We start from the raw sequence: 22620 nt of genomic DNA, 5'->3' as shown, positions 1-22620 counted from the left end.
CGAATTTTGCACCAAGCGCAATCTTTGGAGATTTGTAGAACCGCCGCACGCAAATTTGGAATATGAAAGCGTTGGCGAACCTCATTCACCACTGTTTCACGATTAGCGTGTCCAAACTTTTGGTGGTAGTACAACAGCAACTTTTTCGTTATATCGTGGTGTTTTGGTAGCACGATTGGGAATCTCATTTCGAATGGAATAAACTCTGCATGAGCGGACCGTCCTTCCATCCTTATAATATTGTTTTCGTCTAATAGCGGCGATAGTTTGAACAGAGGACTGCAACGTTCTAAGTGATGTCTCCTTTCGGCTGGAAGGTCACGATTTTTGACCAGTGTTTTTAACTCATCTCCAAACACTTCTTGCTGGGCCGCTTTCCACAGAACATTTTCAGCACGAGAGTATTCTGGCTGTGTGTAGGGCGTCACAACACCTGCCAGTGGACGTTTGACGATCCTCAGTAGTTTTTTTGTGGCTGGTACAGCTGTAATCCTTTCACCCAACTTCTTTTTACGGCAGTTTGCAATAAAACGAAAAACGCAGATAACCGATCTAATCAAAGTTTTCCAAGACGAAAAGCGAGCAGTATCGATAACCACTTGTGGCAGAACAATTTCGTGAAACAGATGAACGGCGCGAAGCTCTTCCTTCGGGTTCGGTTTCACCATTTCATAGGACGGCCAATTTTCCTCCCGGCGATACAAAAATTCTGGACCAGTTACATATTCACCTTTTGGGTCCAAGGGTGCATAAGACTTCCATTTCGTCAGTACATCAGCGGCATTCATTTTACTAGGAATCCAGCGCCAATCGTCGATATTCGTGTGGGTGAGTATCTCGCCTATACGAAAAGCCACAAACTGTTTATATTTTCTGTGATCCGATTGAATCCAACCGAGCACAGTTCGAGAGTCGGTCCAAAGCATAGTTTTTCCAATCGGAATCGAGTGGCCTACTTTTATAGACTGCGAAAATCTGGCGCCAAGAACCGCTGCCAACAATTCTAGCCTAGGGATAGAAAGATGTTGCAATGGAGCAACCTTTGCTTTAGAGGCTACTAACGCAGTCCTGGGAAGGCCGTCAACCACCGCACGGAGATAAGCAACACAACCGTAGGCGTTTTCACTTGCATCTGTGAAAATGTGCAGTTGTAGCGTTTCGTGATCAAGAGAACATATGGAAGAAAAATAGCAGCGAGGGATTTTCAAAGCCTCGATCGTTGGCATTGCTGCGGTCCATCGCTTCCATTTGTAAGCGGACTCATCGTCGATCATATCATCCCACGCGCATCCGGAACGCCACAAATCCTGAATTATAAGCCGTCCATGGATTGTTAGCGGTGATAGGTAGCCATGCGGGTCAAAAAAACTCATGACGCAACTGGAGACTTGACGTTTTGTAGGCCGCAAGTTACCGGAGATAAACGGTTCAAGTTCGCTTCGTAATCTGGTTGAAAACTGGAACACGTCTTCCCGCGGATTCCAAGCGACTCCGAGCATTCTTTCCGTTGATGTAGCTTTGGAACTGAAGTGTACGAGCTGCTCCGATCTGGGTTCACCTAATTTATCGAGGAATACTGAAGAGTTCGAGACCCAGCCGCGGATGTGAAATCCTGCTTTTGAATGAATCAGTCTCACTTCCAGTGCTCGTTTAACTGCTTGGTCAACATCGTCGGTGCTATCTAAATAATCGTCGACATAATGTTTGTGGATAATCGCATCGACTGCATCCGGGAACTGATTAGCGTATTCTCGTGCATTCTTATTTTTGGCGTACTGCGCCGAGCATGGCGACGATGTCGATCCAAATGTCGCCACGTCCATTACGTAAATTTGAGGCGGACCGGATGTATCGTTGCGATACAGAAACCGTTGGGATTGCTTGTCGCTTCTTCTTATTCGAATCTGGTGATACATTTCCATAATATCACCTCCAAAGGCAATTGGCCGCTCACGGAAATGGTACAGCACGACAGGAAGATTGGTCAACAGGTCCGGGCCTTTAAGTAATGCTGTATTCAACGACGATCCGTGTACAGCTGCTGCCGCGTCCCAAACCAGGCGTATTTTAGAAGGTTTCTTTGGATTAAGCACCACGTTCAATGGAAGGTACCATACCTTTCCGGGCTCGGCATCCTCCAAATCCTGTGAAGTCAGTTTATGTGCATACCCTTTTTCTAAATAATCTTCAATTTGCTTGGAAACGTTTTGCTGCAGTTCGGGATTCTTGGACAGCCTTTTTTCAAGATTCTTCATCCGCTTAATCGCCATAGGATAACTATCCGGAAGTTGCGGATGGTCCTGCTTCCACAGCAAACCAGTTTCATACCGGTTTCCAACGCGAACAGTTGTCTTCTCCAGCAGTTCTTTTGCACGACGATCTTCTGCTGATTCTGGCAACATTGAAACGGATATCCCTGAATCCTCTAGCACGTAGTGACTTCGAAGTAATTCGTGCAGCTCGTTATCTGCTGGACTTCTAATATCGTGATGTCCTCCAAAACATGCTGACGATTCAGCGCTTTCTTGTGGACCATAAACCGTCCAACCAAGGTGTGTGCGGACAGCAATTGGCTCACCAACATTGCCGATTCGTGACTCCAATGGTGCATAGACATGTAGATGTTTCAGTCCAATTAATATTTTGGGCGTGCCGTTGTGATAATCCAACACTGGAAGACCTTCCAAGTGGCGATATTTAGCTGCAACAGTAGAATAATCTAAAGACTGCTTAGGCAGCTCCAGTCGATCAACGGTGTGTACGTTTTTCAGAACGAAATGCTCGCTCGACTCTTGTCCTGAAATCGTTAGTTGAACTACTTTGGAATCACGTTCCACTCGTGTAATTCCTGCTGTCCATTTTACAAGAATTGGCTGGGATACTCCATCTAGCTTAATGATCTCCGCTACTGATTTCTCCACGAATGAGTAGGAGGCACCTTCATCAAGAAAGGCGAGTACATCCACTGATCGTTCGCCGTTTGTCAGCCTAACCGGTACCATTCGAAACAGAATAGGTTTCTGCATCTGCAAATCGTGAGCGTTACAATCAGCTGTTACCGGCACAACCGGGCGATATTTGTTTGGAGGGTGGAGCAATGGGTGGTGACGCTCTTCACACGATCCAACATTACATTTGGTTTTGAAACGACATCGCACCTGTCCATGTTCGTTGAGACAAATACTGCACAATTTCCACCGGTTTACTTCTTCCATTCGCTGTTCCCATGAAAGTTTGCTGAATTCTTCGCAATATCTTACTCGATGATCTTTTCGATTGCAAATACGGCACGGTTTGCGGCTTTCTTCTCGCTTCTCTAGCTTTTTGCTCATCTGGTCCTCTGTCGTTGATCCGCTTGATTGGTGATGATCTGCTTCACTGATGTGGGTGTGCAGGAACCCTTCCGGGTGTTTCTCCTTTCGCTTCGCTTCTCGCTTATCCTTTCCGATTCGATGGCTCTGTTCTATTTGCATCTCTCCGAAAAGCGTCACTTCACTAGCATCGGCTACTATTTCTGACAGAAAATCCGCAAAGGTAGTTAACGTTACGTTAGCCTGCTGGCGTTTGTAACGTACCCACTCGAGCTTAGTGGTGGACGGTAATTTTTCCACTAGCTCTTGAATCAACATGGGGTTGACCAAATGATCCCGGAGGCCCGCAGCAATCAGATGATCGCTTAGTTGCTGTACAACGACGCCAAATTTGATGAACGTTTGAAGTCGATCGATTCGTGGAGGATCCGCCTTTCTAGCCTTTGTCACCAATGCCTGAAGAAGGAGCTCCGGTCTGCCGTATAGACTCTTCAATGTATCAATAACAGCTGGCACGGTTTGTGGAAGCAGCAATCTGCTTCTTACTGCTTCTAATGCGACTCCTTTTATACTTTCCTGCAATCTGCCAAGATTCTCCAAATTCGACCAGTTACAGGCTTTGTTGCTATTACACCAACTGCTGTAAAACAATGGCCACTCTTCTGGCTTGCCAGTAAATATCGGTAACTTCTGGAACGGTCCTTTCCGAGCTGCGAGTTGAGCCTTCGACAATCGTGGTTCTGCATGTTGTTCCCCATATTCATCGTCGTTGCTAAATTCACAGTCATCACTTGAAGCATCATGACTGTTGTGCAACTGGAATTGAGTTGCGGTTCTACCAAGCGCCGGTGGACATCTAAGTGAAGATAGATTCAATCTGGATGGATTGCCCGATGGTTGGTTGCATTGCGATTCAATGCCAACAGGGGTAGAATTTTTCGGATAAGCGCCTCGGTGATCAGCGTTATGTAATAGCTGTGTTTGATTCACTGGATTTTGCGTTTGATCCTCCAACGTCCTGTCATCTCTAGCATTTTCGTGCGCCTTTCTGCTTCCTGTACCTCTAATGGAAATAGCTCTCGATCCATCGTGTTCCACGGACAATTCCTCTTTCCTTTTCTGAAACCTTTCTTCGGCCATCCTCTTCATCTTTAGCATCTCTCGTTCTAGCTCTAGTTCCGCAATACGCGTCTGTTCTTGGCGCTCTAACTCCCGTTGAAAATTTCGTAGCTTGATTTGCCTCATCAGCTCCAGACTATGTTTATGGGCTTCATCGGCCTTTTGTTGCTCCATTTCGTTAGCTATCCACTGTTCACTTTTCTCGTATCCTGTGTCGCTCTTTGTAGTATTTCTGCATGCCTCACAGTTCCACGAAATATCCTTGACCTCGTCTGTAACGTCCACGCACGAGAAGTGGAACCAGCGCTTACAGACATCGCAGTAAACCATCTGCTGGTCTGCATGATTCGGCTTATCACATAGTCCACAGTCATAGCCGGTGGCATTGAGGTTAGAATTATCTTCCTCGTTATCACTCATCATTTATTTTTGAGTTTGTTCGGACGAGTGAAAGCAAAACTCCTTTTTTGCAGCAACCTTTTACAGTGTAGCTCAAAACTAAAAGTAAAGCATTTTATTAGAACAATTTGTTAGTTAGTGGATCGATTTCAATATATTTTTACCACTCACATAAATGGTTTTCTTTTTCCTCTTCCAATTCCGAACAATAAATTTGCGCTCTATTTCGCTTAGAACCTAAGAATTCATTCCGTTAGTGTTACAAAAGTAAATGCGGTTGATTATATTACTTACAAATCGTTGATAATAGTTATTTAGATCAATAAAGTAGCGAATTCACTCAAATAATGAAAATATAATCTAGCACGCTTTCAAGATCACTTCCAATTCCCTTTCTTTTTCATAATCTGTCATATAACCTGTCATCTCGGATGTCACTTCGCAGCAGAAAACCCAGTGGTGCCATCATCGTCGTTAAACCAAAATCTACCAAATTGTATGCAGTGGCCGCCACACAGTGCTTCGTGCCTTGGACAAAAGTCAAAAAATCAACTTTCATATTCGACCGAATCAAGTAGGCCATGATGTTAACACATGTTTTGAGCGTGTAGTACAGATACTAGAAAGTTCGTGCGCTTTTCAAAACAAACCAAACCACCACGTGTTGACAAGTTGTTTCATCATTATATATTATTCATTGTTTTCGTGTCAATCTAATCCCTCTTCAATTCGCTTTATTCCCATTCTAATTATTTTTTCAAAGTGAAAACCGTCATGGACCGTGTTGAAACAAGTAAGTAGGAGTCATTCCATTTAATTTTCTGGGATATATTCTAACAGTTGTAGAAAAATATGCTTCTGAGCTATAAGCTCTTTAATACAGAAGAAAATTAAAACACTAAATCTTCTTTTTGCCCATACAAAAAAGTACCTCAAAGTACCTTTCTGAAATACACTTTGTTCCGTCTCCCAACGGAAGCGAGAACCACTGCCAGCAAACCCATCAACACTCTGCCGCCAATCAACGAGCGCCACGCGTTCGCCAGCGTGAACGACATCGAAGACGTATGTCTTTTACTTTTTCCCACCACTTATGCTCAAGCCAACTGCAGTCTCAACGGCTGCATCAGTTCGTTTTCACCCGACGTCGAGTACGCATCGCTTGCGTAGTAAAAGTGAAAATATCAATGTAGAGAAGAAGTAGAAATAAAGTTACTAGTTTTAGCGTAGCCGTCCGCGTTCAATTCCTTCGCATCCCAAGAAAGTTGGCCCTTGCCAATCCTCCCGCGAAAGTGATCCTTCCGCCGCGAAGTGTTTTGTTCCGCCGTGTTTTCCCCCCCAAAGTGTATTACAGTCCGCTGCCTTTCGACCCACCCTGCTGGGCTCGAACATCTGGTCCGTTCCGAACCGGATCACTGGTGCCGTAGTGAATTTGTTTAGAAGATTCTGCCGGATTTGACCGCCGGCCGAGTGGTGCATCCGGAGAAGAAAACACCCAGAAAATCCCTCCTGCATTGTGTCGCCGCCCGAGTGGCGCAAGCGAAAAAAAAAGTGTTGTGACGATCCAGCCGGATCGAGCCGTCGACCGCCCGCGTCGTCGGCGTGCAAAAGTGTGAAAAAGTTTGCCCACGCTGTGCATGTTCGAACGTGTTCGTTCGAGACGAGCTACGCTAGTGTGGAACAAAGTGGAAAACGAATCAAAACAAGTTTTCTCCCGCTGCTGTGAATGCCCGAGCAAAAACTTTGAACTGAAAAACTGCGTCGCGAGTTTCGAACAAAAAGTTTTCGCGCGTTCGAGAAAAAGTGCGCACAAGTAGTGCGCTGTGTAACAAGCCCTGGTGTAAAAGTGTTTTCGCGACGAGTTGAGTTCCGAAACGCGTCCGAAAGTGTTGAACTGTGCGCGATCCTGAATAAGAAGAGCGTGAAGAAAAACAGTGCTAAATGCCGCCTGTGACGCGGTCGAAACAAGTCGAAGAAAATAACGCTAATCAGCAGCAACCAGTGGAGGACCAAGATTCGGTATCCGTTGCCGATACTTCCGGATCGTTCCACGGATTCGCCGAGTGGGAAGCACAAATGGATCCAGAAACGAAGAAGGAGTTTGAGAAGGCCGTCAGGCAGCGCAACCAGGTAAAAATGAAGCTGGTGAGGATAAACCGGACGCTGGCCTGCAACCAAGAAATTGGATTGGCACAACTGAATGTGCTGACCAAAAGTCTTTCTGCCACCTACGCGGAATTCAGCCAATTCCACTCCCAGATTGTGGGGCTGGTACCGGATGAGGCGATGGAGGAGCAAGACCAGGAATACGCCGATTACGAGGAAATGCACTATGCTGCGTCCAACGTCGTCGAAGCGCTGATTTTGGCAGCAAAGCCAGCTGCTGTCCCTCCAACCAGTGCAACAGCGCCTCAAGTGGTCATCCAACAGCAACCATTGAAGGCACCGATTCCGACGTTCGATGGGAGCTATGCCGCCTGGCCTAAGTTCAAGGCCATCTTCCAAGACTTGATGGAGAACTCGGGGGATAGTGACGCAATCAAACTCTATCACCTTGACAAGGCGCTCATCGGCGAGGCAGCAGGTGTCCTGGATACGAAGGTCCTCAGTGAAGGTGATTACGACCAAGCTTGGGACATTTTGACGGACCGCTTCGAGAATAAACGCGTGATTGTGGAAACTCACATCCGTGGGTTGTTGTCTCTCAAGAAGATGACCTCGGAGACCCACAAAGAGCTTCGAGCGCTCCTCAATGAAGCCACCCGTCATGTCGAGAGCCTCCGCTACCTCGAGCAGGAAATGACCGGAGTATCGGAACACATCATCGTGTATCTGATCATCTCAGCGCTGGACAAGTCAACCCGGAAGGCCTGGGAAAGTACCCAGAAGAAAGGACAGCTTCCCAAGTACTCGCAGACCATCGATTTCCTGAAGTCCAGGTGTCAGATCCTGGAAAACTGCGATGCAGCGTTTCCAACAACAAACCCTACAGTGAAGCCGAGGCAATTCCAGTCACTTCCGAAGCAACCCCAGAAGAGCCATGCAGTTTCCACTACTATTTCGCAAGCGTGCGAGATTTGTGGTGGCGATCATCGGAACATCCAGTGCACCGCATTGGACAAGCTGAGTGCCTCCCAGAAGCAAGAGAAGGTTCGAGCTGCAGGAGTTTGCTTCAACTGCCTGCGTAAAGGGCACCGCTCCCGAGAGTGTCCATCCGATAAAGCGTGCCGCAAGTGCCAACGCCGGCACCACACGCTGCTCCATGATGATGGGGCACCCATCCAAGTGACGAAGTCGAACGTTTCCCTTCCCGTGGAGTCCGTGGTAAACCTACCACCGGTTCCGGCTGCTCCGGAACAACCGAAGTCGGGGCAGATGAATCCTCCTGTGGGCCAGCCTGTGTCCACTACCTGTTCGTCGAACTTCGCCCAGTCGTCCAAGACGGTACTGCTGCTTACCGCAGTGGTGCAGGTGTTTGACAAGCGAAATCAGCCATTCCCATGTCGTGTCCTGCTGGACAGCGGCTCTCAGGTAAATTTTGTGACCGAAGAATTAGCAAATCGACTAGGTTTACCGAAGAAGCCAGCTAACGTCCCGATTACTGGTATCAACGCCTTGCGCACTCTGGCCCGCGACAAGGTAACCCTGAGAATTCGATCCCGAGTGTCCAGCTTTCAAGCCAGCCTGGAGTGCCTAGTGACACCGAAAGTGACGGGCACGATTCCATCGTCCAAGATCAACATCAACCACTGGGACATTCCTAACGGAGTGGTTCTGGCCGATCCTGAGTTCCACACACCCGACAAGGTGGATCTACTAATCGGCGCGGAACTATTCTTCGACATTTTGAAACCGAGTCAGCTGAATCTAGCGGACAACCTTCCGATGTTGCGAGACACTCATTTCGGGTGGATCGTATCCGGCGTCATCGTCGAGCCTCAAGTCACAAACGTTTCCGTCCAGCAATCCAACCACGCTACCGTCGAAGATGTCGAGCGAATGATGCAGCAGTTCTGGCAAATCGAGGAAGTGCCAGACGTTCCCAAGCTTTCATCCGAGGAGTTGGCCTGCGAAGCCCACTTCTTGTCCACCTATCAGCGAGATGAAGATGGACGATTCATCGTGAAGCTACCGTTCAAGCAGAATATCAACCAGCTAGACGACTGCCGCGCTCTAGCACTCAAGAGGTTCTTGATGCTGGAGAAGAGACTCGTCCGCAATCCAGAACTGCAGACGCAGTACGTGGAGTTCCTCCGGGAGTACGAAGCTCTTGGACACTGCCACGAAGTCCGGGAAACCGACGACCCTCCAAATCAGCTAGCGTATTACATGCCGCATCACGCGGTGTTACGACCTTCCAGCTCGAGCACGAAATGTCGTGTCGTGTTCGACGCCAGCGCCAAGTCTTCAGCATCCGAGCTGTCCCTGAACGAAGTGCTGCAGGTAGGACCTGTAGTACAGAATGATCTGCATTTCATCGTCCTGCGCTTCCGGAAGTTCAAGATAGCGTTCTCCGGAGACGTATCCAAAATGTACCGTCAGGTACTGCATGCGAAACAAGATCATCGTTTCCTGCGAATCTTTTGGAGACCCCACCCGTTGCAACCGCTGCGGGTCCTGGAGTTGTCTACCGTTACCTACGGTACCGCATCGGCACCATTCCTAGCTACTAGGTGCTTGGTGCAGTTGGTGGAAGAAGACGGCGATGCCTTTCCAATCGCCTCTCGTATCGTGAAAGAGGAAACGTATATGGATGATGTGCTCTCCGGCGCAGACTCGGTGGAAGAGGCCATCGAAGCCCAGCGACAACTGAAGCAACTCCTGGAGCTAGGAGGATTCCCCATCCACAAGTGGTGCTCGAACTCCGAAGAATTTCTCGAGCACATCCCCGAAGAAGATCGCGAGCAGAAGAAGCCATTGGAAGAACGAGGAGTGAACGAAGCCATCAAGGTGCTCGGTTTGCTCTGGGACCCGAGTGCTGATACCTTGTTCATCGCCAACCATCCGAAGGCCACGACAGCAGCCGACCAGCAACGTGTGACGAAGAGAATGATGTATTCGGAGATCGCCAAGTTCTTCGACCCTTTGGGTTTGGTGTCGCCGGTCATAGTATTGGCGAAGCTCCTGGCTCAGCGACTGTGGCAGCTCAAGATCGGCTGGGACGATCCGGTCGACGAAGCAACAGCGCAAGAGTGGCAAGAATTGCAAACATCGTTGTCATATTTGCACCAAATCGATATCCCGAGATGCGTAACCTTCTATGAAGTGATTGCGTATGAGCTGCACGGGTTCTCCGATGCCTCAACCGTGGCGTACGGGGCCTGTGTCTACCTGCGAAGCTTGTTTGCCGACGGTTCGGCGAAACTACGACTCCTCACCAGTAAGTCCAAGTTGGCTCCTCTGCATGACCTTTCCATTCCTCGGAAAGAGTTGTGCGCCGCTCTCCTGCTCACCCGGTTGGTGCAAAGGGTGTTACCAGCCCTGGGCATGACGTTCCGGGAAATTGTGCTGTGGTGCGATAGTACGATTGTCCTGGCCTGGATACGAAAGCCTCTCAACCAACTACAGTTGTTCGTACGAAATCGAATCGCTGTAATCCAAGAGAATACCGGAGACTACAGATGGGAGTACGTCCGGTCCCTGCGAAACCCCGCTGATATCGTTTCCCGAGGCCAACTACCAGAAACACTGAAGAACAACCAGCTTTGGTGGAATGGCCCGGACTTCCTCCAAAGGGTGGAATACGACATCGACTTGCCGCAGTTCGTTCCAGACGATCAGTTGCCTGAACTCAAAGGAGTGATAGCCAGTCCGGCTGTAAGTATCGAACCGTTTCCATTTTTCTCCAGGTTCAGTAGCTTCCGAACTATTCAACGTATCATGGGGTACGTGCTGCGATTCGTCAACAAATGCCGAAACCCTCGCAATCAGCGCGTATCAAGCCGGCATCTGACCGTTGGTGAACTTCGTCGGTCAACTGAAGCCATCCTCCACGTAATCCAGCTCGTTCATTTGGCGGACGAGATTAAGCGAGTGAAAGCCAACGAACCCTGTAAGAGACTCGCCAACCTTCGTCCGATTTACTCTTATGGCCTATTGAGAGTGGGCGGCCGTTTGGATCGCTCGCTGCTACCCTTCGAAAATCGTCATCCCATCATCTTGCCGGATAAGGATCCGGTTGTACGCCTGTTGGTGCAACAGATGCACATCGAACTGCTTCACGTCGGGCAGACCGGCCTGATGAACGCCCTGCGCCAACGTTACTGGCTCCTGAATGCTCGTTCCACCATTCGTTCGATCACCCGTACATGTGTGAGATGCTTCCGAGTCAACCCAAGCAACAACAGCCAGCTAATGGGTAACCTGCCTGCTGCCAGAGTTGTACCATCACCTCCGTTCGCCGTCACCGGCGTAGATTACGCCGGCCCGTTCATCATCAAGCAAGGAGCGCGCCGTCCAGCGTTGATCAAGGCATACGTCTCCGTCTACGTGTGCATGACTACCAAGGCTGTCCACCTGGAAGCAGTGTCGGACTTGAGCACCGATGCTTTCCTGGCGTCCCTTAAGCGTTTTATCGGACGACGAGGCATGGTTCAACAGCTCCACTCGGATAACGCCACCAATTTCCGAGGAGCCCACCACGAGTTGAACGAGCTATACCGACAATTCCAAGACCAACAATCAGTATCGACCATCGAAGACTTCTGCCGCTCCCGTGAGATTGAGTGGCATTTCATCCCACCGGATGCACCGGAGTTCGGCGGCCTATGGGAGGCCGCAGTGAAATCTGCGTAGACCCACCTCAAGCGCATCGTCGGCAACGTCAAGTTAACGTTCGAGGAACTGTCTACCGTCTTGGTTGAGATCGAGGCGGTATTGAACTCTCGACCACTGTTCACCATCTCCAACGACCCTGCGGATCCGCTGGTGATTACACCGGCCCACTACCTTATCGGCCGTCCGCTCACCGCCATGGCCGAGCCTTCGCTAGAACATGTCAACGCAACCCGCTTGACTCGATGGCAGCATCTCCAGCTAATGCGAGAACATTTCTGGCGCGCATGGAGCCGGGAATACCTCAACACGTTACAGCCAAGGAAGAAGAATCTCCGAACTGTGCCCAACATCAGGAAGGGCATGGTAGTTCTACTCCACGATCGAAATCAACCTCCGCTCTACTGGAAGATGGGCCGTGTTACAGCGGTCTACCCTGGTGACGATGGCTTAGTCCGAGCTGTCGACGTGTACACAGGAGGATCCACCTTCCGCCGTCCAATCAACAAGCTGTCGGTGCTACCCATCGAGGACAACCAACCTGGTTCCGACCAACCGCTCCGTGAGGATTGTTGAGTACCCTCAACGGGGGGTGTATGTTCCGTCTCCCAACGGAAGCGAGAACCACTGCCAGCAAACCCATCAACACTCTGCCGCCAATCAACGAGCGCCACGCGTTCGCCAGCGTGAACGACATCGAAGACGTATGTCTTTTACTTTTTCCCACCACTTATGCTCAAGCCAACTGCAGTCTCAACGGCTGCATCAGTTCGTTTTCACCCGACGTCGAGTACGCATCGCTTGCGTAGTAAAAGTGAAAATATCAATGTAGAGAAGAAGTAGAAATAAAGTTACTAGTTTTAGCGTAGCCGTCCGCGTTCAATTCCTTCGCATCCCAAGAAAGTTGGCCCTTGCCAATCCTCCCGCGAAAGTGATCCTTCCGCCGCGAAGTGTTTTGTTCCGCCGTGTTTTCCCCCCCAAAGTGTATTACAGTCCGCTGCCTTTCGACCCACCCTGCTGGGCTCGAACACACTTTCAAATAAAATTTGAAGTATTTTTTAAATTCTGGAACTGATTCCAGCTGCATATGTTTGCCGATAGTATGTCATCTTATGATTTTTAGATTATGCTGCCACAATCATCAATAAAGTTTGTTTAGAGATGTGGTTTACTGCCGTTCCATCCAATCAAAAAATCAAGTTCTGAATGTCATGTACAGTTGTTATGGCACTGATTCTTTCTCCGAGATATTTGAGAACGAGCTAAAGACGTTTTGAAAATTTTATTGCTGCAATATAAACCAAAAGTGGGCTAAATGTGGAAGATCATACAAAATTTTCGTGAAGCAAAACTCCGACTGTATGTATCAAATTCTTCGAGTGGGGATCAAGTACAGGTCATGACTGCAGTACAGGCGTTAGCTTTGTACATTGATTTAGATCTGTCGGAGTGAAAGTACACTTTGCTTAGCAACACTTTGAACGAATTACATCCGAACTTGCTTCCTAGCCTTTATGCGTTGAGGCAAGAGAAACAAAAAAAAAAATTCCGAAACCGATTTCTGCATCAGAAACAAGTGGGGCTTCGATGGAAGTTCAGGACACAGCATGTAAAAACAAACATTTTCGGAAGCGGGAAAACCGGATAAAAGTTTGCTGACCAATGGTCACCAGTCGCGATGGTTCCGTTGATAATGATCGAAACAAAAGGAAATCAAACCCTCTGGTCAAATCCTCTACCAGGATCGACTTTTTACTGCAGACCAGAGAGGTTTATGTTTATCAAAGAAGATACTGGAGCTGTTCTGAAAATTAAAGTTGGAAGCAACCCACAACTTATTAAGGCAAAATCGGTTGAAACATACTAGAAAGTCATCAAGAAGAAACAGTAACAAGGAGTTGATGAATTATATGCTCCTCTGCACAGACCCATCAATATCCGAAAAGAGAAAAAATGTTTCTAAAAATCATCAAACAGAAATCTACGACATTTCAACTTTATTTGTAGATAAAGAAGATAATGATTCGATTAATCTGTTCTCGGATGATAATTAGCTCGTAAATGAATTGTGTTGCCAAGAAAAAGAAAATTTATGTAACCTTTTTTATTGGGTTTCATTTTATTCATTGGAATAATCAATACTTCAATATTTATACAAAAAGTTGGTTATTGAGACACTTTTATGGTTACGCATGCTACATACATCATTTATGCAAACAACTCACGTACTTTTCATGCTTTTTTTATTTTGAACATTTATTCTAAAGCCAGCACTGTTCTATGGTGTCAAATGTAAAACTTGACGTATAAGCCACTTATGCTATTACTGATGCAACATGTGTCAGTCATGCCAATAATGTTGTTTTTTGTGTATAACGCCTTCCTCCTCAACAGCGTAGGGCAAACCGCATAAAACAACCTGTTATGACTTTTGTCCCCAAGTGCCATACGTTCGAAGCACTGTGCGCCATCGTAGTACTAAATATAAACAGATTTTTTTCACAATATAAAATCATATAACATGTATCTGATTTTTCAATTACCGAATGGGTAAACGATATCCAATAAGTTATATGTGAAATTCAAACGGCTTCCATATGGTTATTATTTAAACCTCGTTGGATCTTCATATAGTCTTTATTGGGTGTTAATAAAACCTATCAAATATGAATTCTGATGCGTGTATATGATTTTCCAGATAAATATAATCGGATTAATTGGCTCAGTGCAGGGCTGCCACATATCAAGCGTGTGCTAGAATAAGGGCGTAAGTCGCATGATCGATTTCTCTTCATCGATCCTCTCTTCTGTGAATAAAGCTGACAAGACGCAAGTTTGTCAGCATTTTTTCACCTCAGGACGCAAGATCGCATCGCTGCCTAGCGTCCTGGCAAGCCAGAAGAGTAATATATGTATTAGGTCCTGAAGTGAAAAAATGCCAACTAACCCGCATCTTGTCACCTTTATTCATAGAAGAGAAATCGATCGTGCGTCTTACACCCTTATTCCAGCACACGCTTGATATACAGATTTATATGTATTAGGGCCCATTTGGCTTCGTTTTATAATCACCTAATGGATAAGCCCCGATGTGGGGTATTTAGAGGTGTGGGCGAAGATCAAATTAGTATTTGTGATAACATCAGTTTTGAAGTGGTAGTTGTGCAATGCCAACTTCGGCGAGCCGAAAGTTCACGAAGTTACACGAAGATGACGTCATGTTGGCAATCTTCGAACAAAATTTTTGGCGAACTTGTCGTCACCATCAGCTGTTCGTTTTGTTTACATCTTTTTCGTGACTAATACAAGCAAACACATACTAAGAGCCGGACCTGTTATATGACATTGGATAAGCCCCTTAGACAACAGTTCTGAGTCGCTACCAGCACTGGGTTTCTGGTGGAAATCAAATCAAGCTGGAAAATTTAATAGTGGTTCGACAAAGCAGAACGGAAAGTAAAGTTCCTTTAACCTCGATATATGGATATATTTTCGGATGAAACAATGACTACAGTAAAAGGATTAATGAACACAAAATTTGTATTTTCATTTTGAATGTTAGCTAAGCCACGTTGTTTGAAATAGACCACTGGATCCTCTGGAATCAAGAGAAACAAACAAAAAAGAAATGTTACCTTAAGTTCAATTTGCTTCAAGATCGATGAAACGCATATTATGACAAAGCTGTGTCAGATAGGGGTGAAAGACCAATTTCAATGCATAAAAATGCAAGTTTGTAGTTATCATTCAACTTTTGTCAAATGAACTATGCGTCATCATGATAGAAGTTTTAATAGTTGCGTAGGCAATATTCAAGAAATGCCGAAATATCTTACCGTGTTTGAACTCCACTGTGACAATTCTGAGTTGCTTCCCTCATAGCTTCAGATCGGTAACGAAACAATGGAACGGATGATTTCATCTGCAAGTGGAAAGAAAATTTCGTTAATCCTCTGCTAAAAAAATCAATCGATACATATTTTGGAAAGAAAGCGGTTCAGCTAGGGGTGAAAGACCAATTTCAAAGATAGTTATTGTTAGTTATCATTCTTCGTGAGTCAAATGAACTATGCCTCATCATAGAGAGAGGTTCCGCTTCTTAGGGATTGGAAAAATTATGCTTACCTTCCGAAATTCCATCTGACTGGGCGAAGTTTACACCTTTCGTCTAGGACCTGTGAAACGAAAGACAAAAACCAGTGAGCTCCGTGATATAGGGCAACTTTACGATGTTAGAATGTTTCTAGCATGTGTCAGAATCCTTTTGGTTTAATGTTTGAAATGGGTGTAATCTATCAGCGATTCTCAGAAACATTTTATCATCATGAAAATAGGACAGTAATTTGATTGATATTTCGCAGAGGATCTTACCTTGGCGTTGTGGAAGAGTTGGGAATTCACTCCGAAATAAGGCATCCTGAAAAGAAAGAAACGTAACACATTAATTTCAAAGTTTTTATTTCTTTTAAGATGATTTATTCTTTAAGAGGATTGTCAGCTGGCCGTTCTTATAATCTTAATCATTGGTGAGATCGTTTTAAAAAAAGAACAATCATCATTTTAGGTTACGAATAATCACATCTTAAAAAGAGTGAAATCTTACCTTTCCCATCAGCCACATGGCTTCCGGAACTTGCTCTGCACGAAGATTCTCGGCACATCAATGCCCTCCTTCTGATTGATGGTCCTCCGGTGGATGTAGCTGTTGACTATCACTTCAAAGCCCTCGCCACTGAACAAATTGCTGACTTCGTCCTCCGCAAAGTAGTAACTTCTGGTCCCATCCTGGCGCATGTAGAAATTTTCCGCAATCTTATGTCCCGGCTTGAACCGAAGCTGAGCCATATCGTACAGGCCGTAATCCCGGAACAGCACCGTTCCTCCGGGTTTCATCAAGCGGAAAATGTTCCCCACCACCGTCCGGAACTTGTCCGGGTGAATGGCCGACAATACGAAGATCAGCGTGGCAATGTCCAGACTTCCCTCCGGAATGGTTCCGAACACTTCCCCGGTCGTTATGTCGCACGGGAACGCTTTCATGTACGCTTCGTCGTAGAGGTTATGTTGCCGGACCATTTCGACGGCACGTGGCGACAAATCGCACGCATAGATGAAGTAATCGCGATGTCCGTCCTCAATCAAAGGAAACACCAAATTTCCGACACCGCAACCGATCTCCAGCATGGTTTTCCTAATGCTTCCGTCCTCCCCGCTCGCAGAAGACCCCGCCAGCAGTTCCTCAAACTCCCTCGTGGTCCAGTGGCGATCTTTGAAGAAGCGCGTTTCGTTCCGCTTATAGAACAGATCCCAGTGTTTGCGGGCTTCCGTTTCCAGCTTCCCGGCTTGGAACTCCGAGACCATTCGTTTGTTCTGCTCCTCCAGGCGCAGCTTTTCATCGTCCGTGAGAACCTTGGCACGATTGGTGACCACGTCGCCCAAGTTGAAGGAACCATGTTTGGCCGCCTGACCAAATGGTGCGTTGTTGTCTTCGCGGGACATTTTAACGTTTCACGCACTAAACTGCATCGATTTCACAAGTTTCTGGTCTCATCGACCATTCAGCTGATATCAACTGCACATTACAGTAAAGTTTTCAAACTTAATTATTATCCGCAAACTTAAAATAGTGAACTTCTCACGATGCTTGCCGAAAACGAAATGGACGAAGCGGAGAGATTTTCGTTGGCTTGTTGGTTGCAGTTTGATTACAGCGGCACATATTTTGACGCAAATTTGACAGCGTTTGTCATCGCTTCCGGAAACGAAACCGGAGGGATAGGAAGGATAGGCATAAGGTGGCTGTAATCACGGGAAATGATTCTACTCAGGTTGTGATATGAATCGACAGTTTGAAATCGGGATGCATTTGCATACACGCTAAGGAAATAAAATACTAGATAAGTTAAAAACTACTCTAAAACCATATTCTATCTATTCACTCATTGTGATGCATATTAGCACATTAAGCTTTGGCTAGTGTAAACGTATTTTATATCCGGTAATGATTTTTTGGAAAATATTCATTTTTTGCATAAAGCTTTGTAATCCATGACATTGAATACAGTTAGCCATTTTTATTGGATTGTTGAAAACAAAAGCAAGAAAAAAGAAAAGAAAAGTACTTTTTCACAAGTTACTCATTTATTTCTATATTTATCATGTTCAGATCTTGATTTGAGTTCACATTGCTGCCTATCTTCTTCTTTCTGGCGTTACGTCCCCACTGGGACAGAGCCTGCTTCTCAGCTTAGTGTTCTTATGAGCACTTCCACAGTTATTAACTGAGAGCTTACTTTGCCAATGACCATTTTTGCATGTGTATATCGTGTGGCAGGTACGAAGATACTCTATGCCCTGGGAAGTCGAGAAAATTTCCAACCCGAAAAGATCCTCGACCGGTGGGATTCGAACCCACTGTTATGTCCCAAAGACTGGGTGAGTGATAGCCAATGAACTGGTCCGGTCTATGGTTACTTTCATTCTCATTTATTTTTCATTCTTACTTAACTCTAGCATTCTACCGAGGTGGTATGCTACAGCCCATTTCGCTGCGTGTGCATTACGGTAGGTTATCGTTCTCGAACGCTGGATGTTTATGCTTACAAAGCATAACACTCATCGTTCGATTCCACGACCTCCTTCATGCCGCACATAGGCGTAAACAGGGGGTGCATCCACCACACGCCCTATCATATTTTATTTAAATTTTTATCTACAGTTAAAAATTTAAATCTATCTGATACAATATGTTTTCCTTCACTCTAAAGGTACAATCCTACAGTAACGTGATGATACACCACAGACAAACAGACGTCACACTCTCATCATTGTCCATCGACCACCTTTTTAACGGGCGATTCAAAAATATAGTAGGTGGCCAATCCGCCACCCGCAGCGCTCGCATCGTTTTCGTTCGTGTTTGACGTTTACACACTACCGCCATCTGTTGGCCCGTCGGCCAAATACACTACTTTTAGCATTGGGCGTACATGTCCTCGTGACTATGATTTTGATCGAGATTTGTTCTAAGTGTTACGTCTGTTTGTCTGTGGATACACACTAATCCTCGATACCTCGTATCTTGGACTTGACCTTCTCAAGGTTACGCATCCACCACACGTCCTATAAAATTGTCAATCCTCTTCCATAAAAAAAAATGTTTAAAATAATTAATATTTTTATATAAAATGAATAAATGTTCAATCCTATCCAAAAATTTGTTTAAAATGTTTAATCCTATCAAATAAAATGTTTAAAAATGCGTATTCCTATTCAATAAAAAGCTTAATCCTACTCTTATGTACTATGTCTTCTTTATTGTTATTACTGATTTTTACATTTGTACCCATGTCCTCCACTACGTGGTACGGACCATCATATCTCGGGTCTAGTTTTTTCCCTGTCTCATTTTTAATGAGAACAGAATCTCCTTTCCGGTAAGTTGTTTCCTTTGATTTTGTATTTATGCCTACTATCCTTTTTGTCTTTTCCTGAATAAGTCTGTCTCTAACTTCGCTATGACTGATCTGTAATGTTGCTTTTATTCTTTTACAGTAATCTTCAAAATTATACAGAGGCTCAGGGCGGCTGTCCACCAAGTTAGAAGGCATTTTTGAAGGTCTCCCAAAAACTAGGAAGAACGGAGTGTATTTGGTTGCAGAATGTACCGTATTATTATATGCAAATTCATAATACGGCACCCAGTTTGCCCATGAAAAGAGCTTGTTGTCACATTGGACCCTTAGAAAATTCCCAAGGCTTTTATGAGTATTTTCTAATGCTCCAATTGATTGGTGATAATATGCTGTACTGTTCAGCTTTTCAATGTTCAAAAGTTGTGCGACTTTAGTAAACAATTCAGACATGAATTCTGCTCCTCTGTCTGAAGCAATTCTATCTGGCACACCATACTTCAGTATGATACTTTTCATAAAAGCTTCAGCTACAGCTTCCGTTGTCTTGTTCTTAATTGGTGTTGCAGTAATGAACTTTGTCAGTTCGCACTGCGTTGTCAATATATATTCATATCCATCAGAGGGTAAAAGTGGACCCACTAAATCTAAATAAATTTTTTGAAATGCACTTTCAGCTGTAGTGGTTACTATCATCGGTGGTTTCGCAACATTAATTGATTTATATTTTTGGCATTTCTCACAAGATTTTATAAATTTTGCTACATCTTGGTTAATGCCTTTCCAATAATATTTTTGCCTAATGGTGTTAATTGTTCGTTTAATACCTGCATGACCTGCAGTAGGCAATATGTGATAATCGTTCAGGATTAACTTTTTCGTAGTGTCGTCATTGATGATTTTTACTTTATTTGATATTTTTAAAATTGAGGGTACCCTTTTTGCTAAATCATTTTGCATAATATTTTCATAAAATTTGTGCGCACAATCATCGTCTATTTGAATGTATAGTTCTCCGACACCATATTTTTTACATATTGAACCAAGTTCCTCCATTGTTCGTCGTAACGAGACCAAGGTATCTGTTGGTTTAATTATAATTTCTTCTCTTTCAGGAATCCATGTAACGTTATCAGAAAAATTATTTGTTTTTACTTTCAGTTGAACTATTTTTCCACTTGAAGTGTCATGGCCATTGATCACCTCTTTAGTAGAATTAGTATTTTCCTTCTTCGACTGCATTCGGGTCGTTACGAATGCCTCATTGCTGAGTTTTTCTTGCATGTCTCTCAATTCGGTTGTTGAAATACGTGATAGCGCGTCCGCCACAGCGTTTTCACAACCTTTTTTGTAGAAGACGTCAAAGTTGAATTCCTCGAGGGCAAGACGGAATTTTGTCAGCCTACTCGAAGGATCCGTTAATGTGAAAAGGTAAACTAAAGGTCTATGGTCGGTATACAACTCAAATTTTCGTCCATATAAATATACACGAAAATGCTGAATTGCCCAGACTATGGCCAAAAGTTCTTTTTCGATTGTTGAATAATTTTTCTCAGCGCTATTTAAACCTTTGCTGGCATAAGCTATTGGTTTATCATTTTTGTTGCTTAGTACTGCACCGATTCCGTAACCAGATGCGTCAGTGTGTAGTTTAAATGTGTTTTTCTCGCTAAAATCTGGATAATCTAACACGGGGGGTTTGATGAACCGCTCTTTCAATTGTTGAAATGCAGTTTCACATTCTTCACTCCAATTGAATTCTATTCCTTTTCGAGTTAAATAATTTAATGGTAAACACAAACTCGCAAAGTTGCGTATATGCTTCCTGTAGTAATTCGCAAAAGCTACAAATCTCTTAACTTCATCAGAGGATGAAGGACTCTTCCAATTTTTAATAGTTTCAATTTTCTGTGGATCAGGTAGTACACCTTCCTTTGAAATAAAATGTCCTAAATATATCAACTCCTGCTTCAAGAAATTACATTTAGCGGGGTTGAGTTTCAAATTGACTTCTCGTAGTCGCTGAAAAACAGAAATCAAATTCTTATTGTGTTCGTCAAATGTTTTCCCAAACACAATAATATCATCGAGGTAAATCAAACATTTAGTCAAATTTAATCCTGACATTGCTACTGTCATTAATCGAGAAAAAGATGATGGGCTTGTTTTCAATCCCATCGGTAACCTGGTCATTTGATACTGACCGGATGGCGTCGCAAACGCTGTAATGGGTCTGTCCTCCGGTTTTAATTCACACTGGTAATAACCTTGTGACAAATCCAAATGAGTAAAATATTGAGAACCTGCGAGGGAATCGATTACTTCCTCTATATTGGGCAATGGAAATTTATCGTCTTGAAGATTTGTATTGACTTTCCTATAGTCAATAACTAATCTCCATTTCTTTGAATCATTGTCTGATTTTTTGGGAACTAGCAACAAGGGGCTGTTCCACTCAGATTTGGTTTCTTCAATGATACCATCTTTAAGCATATTTTCCACCTGTTTGCAGACTTCTTCTTTCTGAGAGAAAGGAAGCCTGTAAGGTTTACTAAATGCTGGTTGGATGTTTGGCTTGACCGTTAATGACGGGCAATAAACATTGGTGGTACCAAGCTTATCGCCTTTTAAACAAAATATATCGGAATATTTCAAGCAAATTTGTTTAATAGCTTTTTCATCACTACCAGATAAGTGATTTAATTTTAATTCTTCGAATAATTTGCTCGCTCGAATTTTGTCGTATTTTTGATCATCCTTTTTCAATTCTATAACATTGTAGTTTTCAGCTAATGCTATCCTTGGTTTCAAATCTTTAATAACAACTGGTTTATTTGAAATATTCACCAATCGCACCGGTATTTTACCATTCACGGGATTTGCTATAGAATTGGCCACAAACACATTTGGCTGAACTTTCTGGTTCAGTACCACACATGTTTCGGCGAATTCTGTTTCTATGTATGTAATATATTCATATCTTGGTGGTATTGTGAAATGTATTTCACCACTCGGAATTGTGAATTCCATCTTCATTTTTGCAAAGTCAATTTTTGCTCCAAATTTTTTCAAAAAGTTTGTACCAATCAAACCAATAACGTTTGCTGGTAATTGCTCCAGTATATGAAATCTAACAGGATACTCTGCCAACTCATGGCCTAAAGATGTATCCACATATCCCAATGTATGTGTTATTCCATTTACTCCTCTGACTTCAATGGTTGATGACTTATTTATTTTACAATTTTTCGGAATATACTCTTTGTCCAGTAGACAACAGGATGCTCCGCTGTCTACTATCAATTCTATACTCCTTCCAAATAATTCAAATTTGGCTCTTAGTGCTTTTTTAACACTGAAATTAGCGAAAAAAATCTATTAAGTTCGCTTCCTCTGCTTGGTTTTGCTCCTGGTTCACAGGTTGACGTTGACGTGGTTGTTCGGGTGCTTGCTCAGCTATATTTGCTGTATGCGCCCTGTGATCGTTCCCGTTGTGGTTAGCTCGAGGTGGTCTATTTCCTCTATGGCCTCTGCCATAATTGTGTGACTGGGGTTGTGAATTCATATTGTCATTCCTAGGGTTGTTGTAATTTGAGTAATTGCCT

General features: G+C 44.4%; 1 protein-coding gene and 1 long non-coding RNA gene across 2 annotated transcripts; both read right to left on the bottom strand.

The window, feature by feature from the left end:
* Positions 1-4862: 4862 nt before the first annotated feature.
* On the bottom strand, positions 4863-5285 carry LOC110675731. The gene is made up of 2 exons (XR_002499743.1): positions 4994-5285; positions 4863-4928 (listed from the first exon to the last, which is right to left on the bottom strand). It is a non-coding gene; the product is annotated as an uncharacterized LOC110675731 (long non-coding RNA).
* A 9840-nt stretch (positions 5286-15125) lies between these two features.
* On the bottom strand, positions 15126-17280 carry LOC5577025 (methyltransferase-like protein 6). The gene is made up of 5 exons (XM_001656262.2): positions 16207-17280; positions 15975-16020; positions 15729-15778; positions 15440-15525; positions 15126-15201 (listed from the first exon to the last, which is right to left on the bottom strand). The coding sequence occupies exon 1, from the start codon at positions 17100-17102 to the stop codon at positions 16215-16217; it is 888 nt and encodes a 295-aa protein (XP_001656312.1). The 5' UTR covers positions 17103-17280; the 3' UTR covers positions 15126-15201; positions 15440-15525; positions 15729-15778; positions 15975-16020; positions 16207-16214.
* Positions 17281-22620: the final 5340 nt, after the last annotated feature.

Source organism: Aedes aegypti, chromosome 2 (genome assembly GCF_002204515.2).
Source record: "Aedes aegypti strain LVP_AGWG chromosome 2, AaegL5.0 Primary Assembly, whole genome shotgun sequence".
Classification (NCBI taxonomy): domain Eukaryota; kingdom Metazoa; phylum Arthropoda; class Insecta; order Diptera; family Culicidae; genus Aedes; species Aedes aegypti.
This window is presented reverse-complemented; position numbering and strand designations above follow the sequence as displayed.

Coding starts and splice junctions, on each gene's coding strand:
- LOC5577025 (XM_001656262.2), bottom strand. CDS start 17,102: ATGTCCCGCGAAGACAACAACGCACCATTTGGTCAGGCGGCCAAACAT.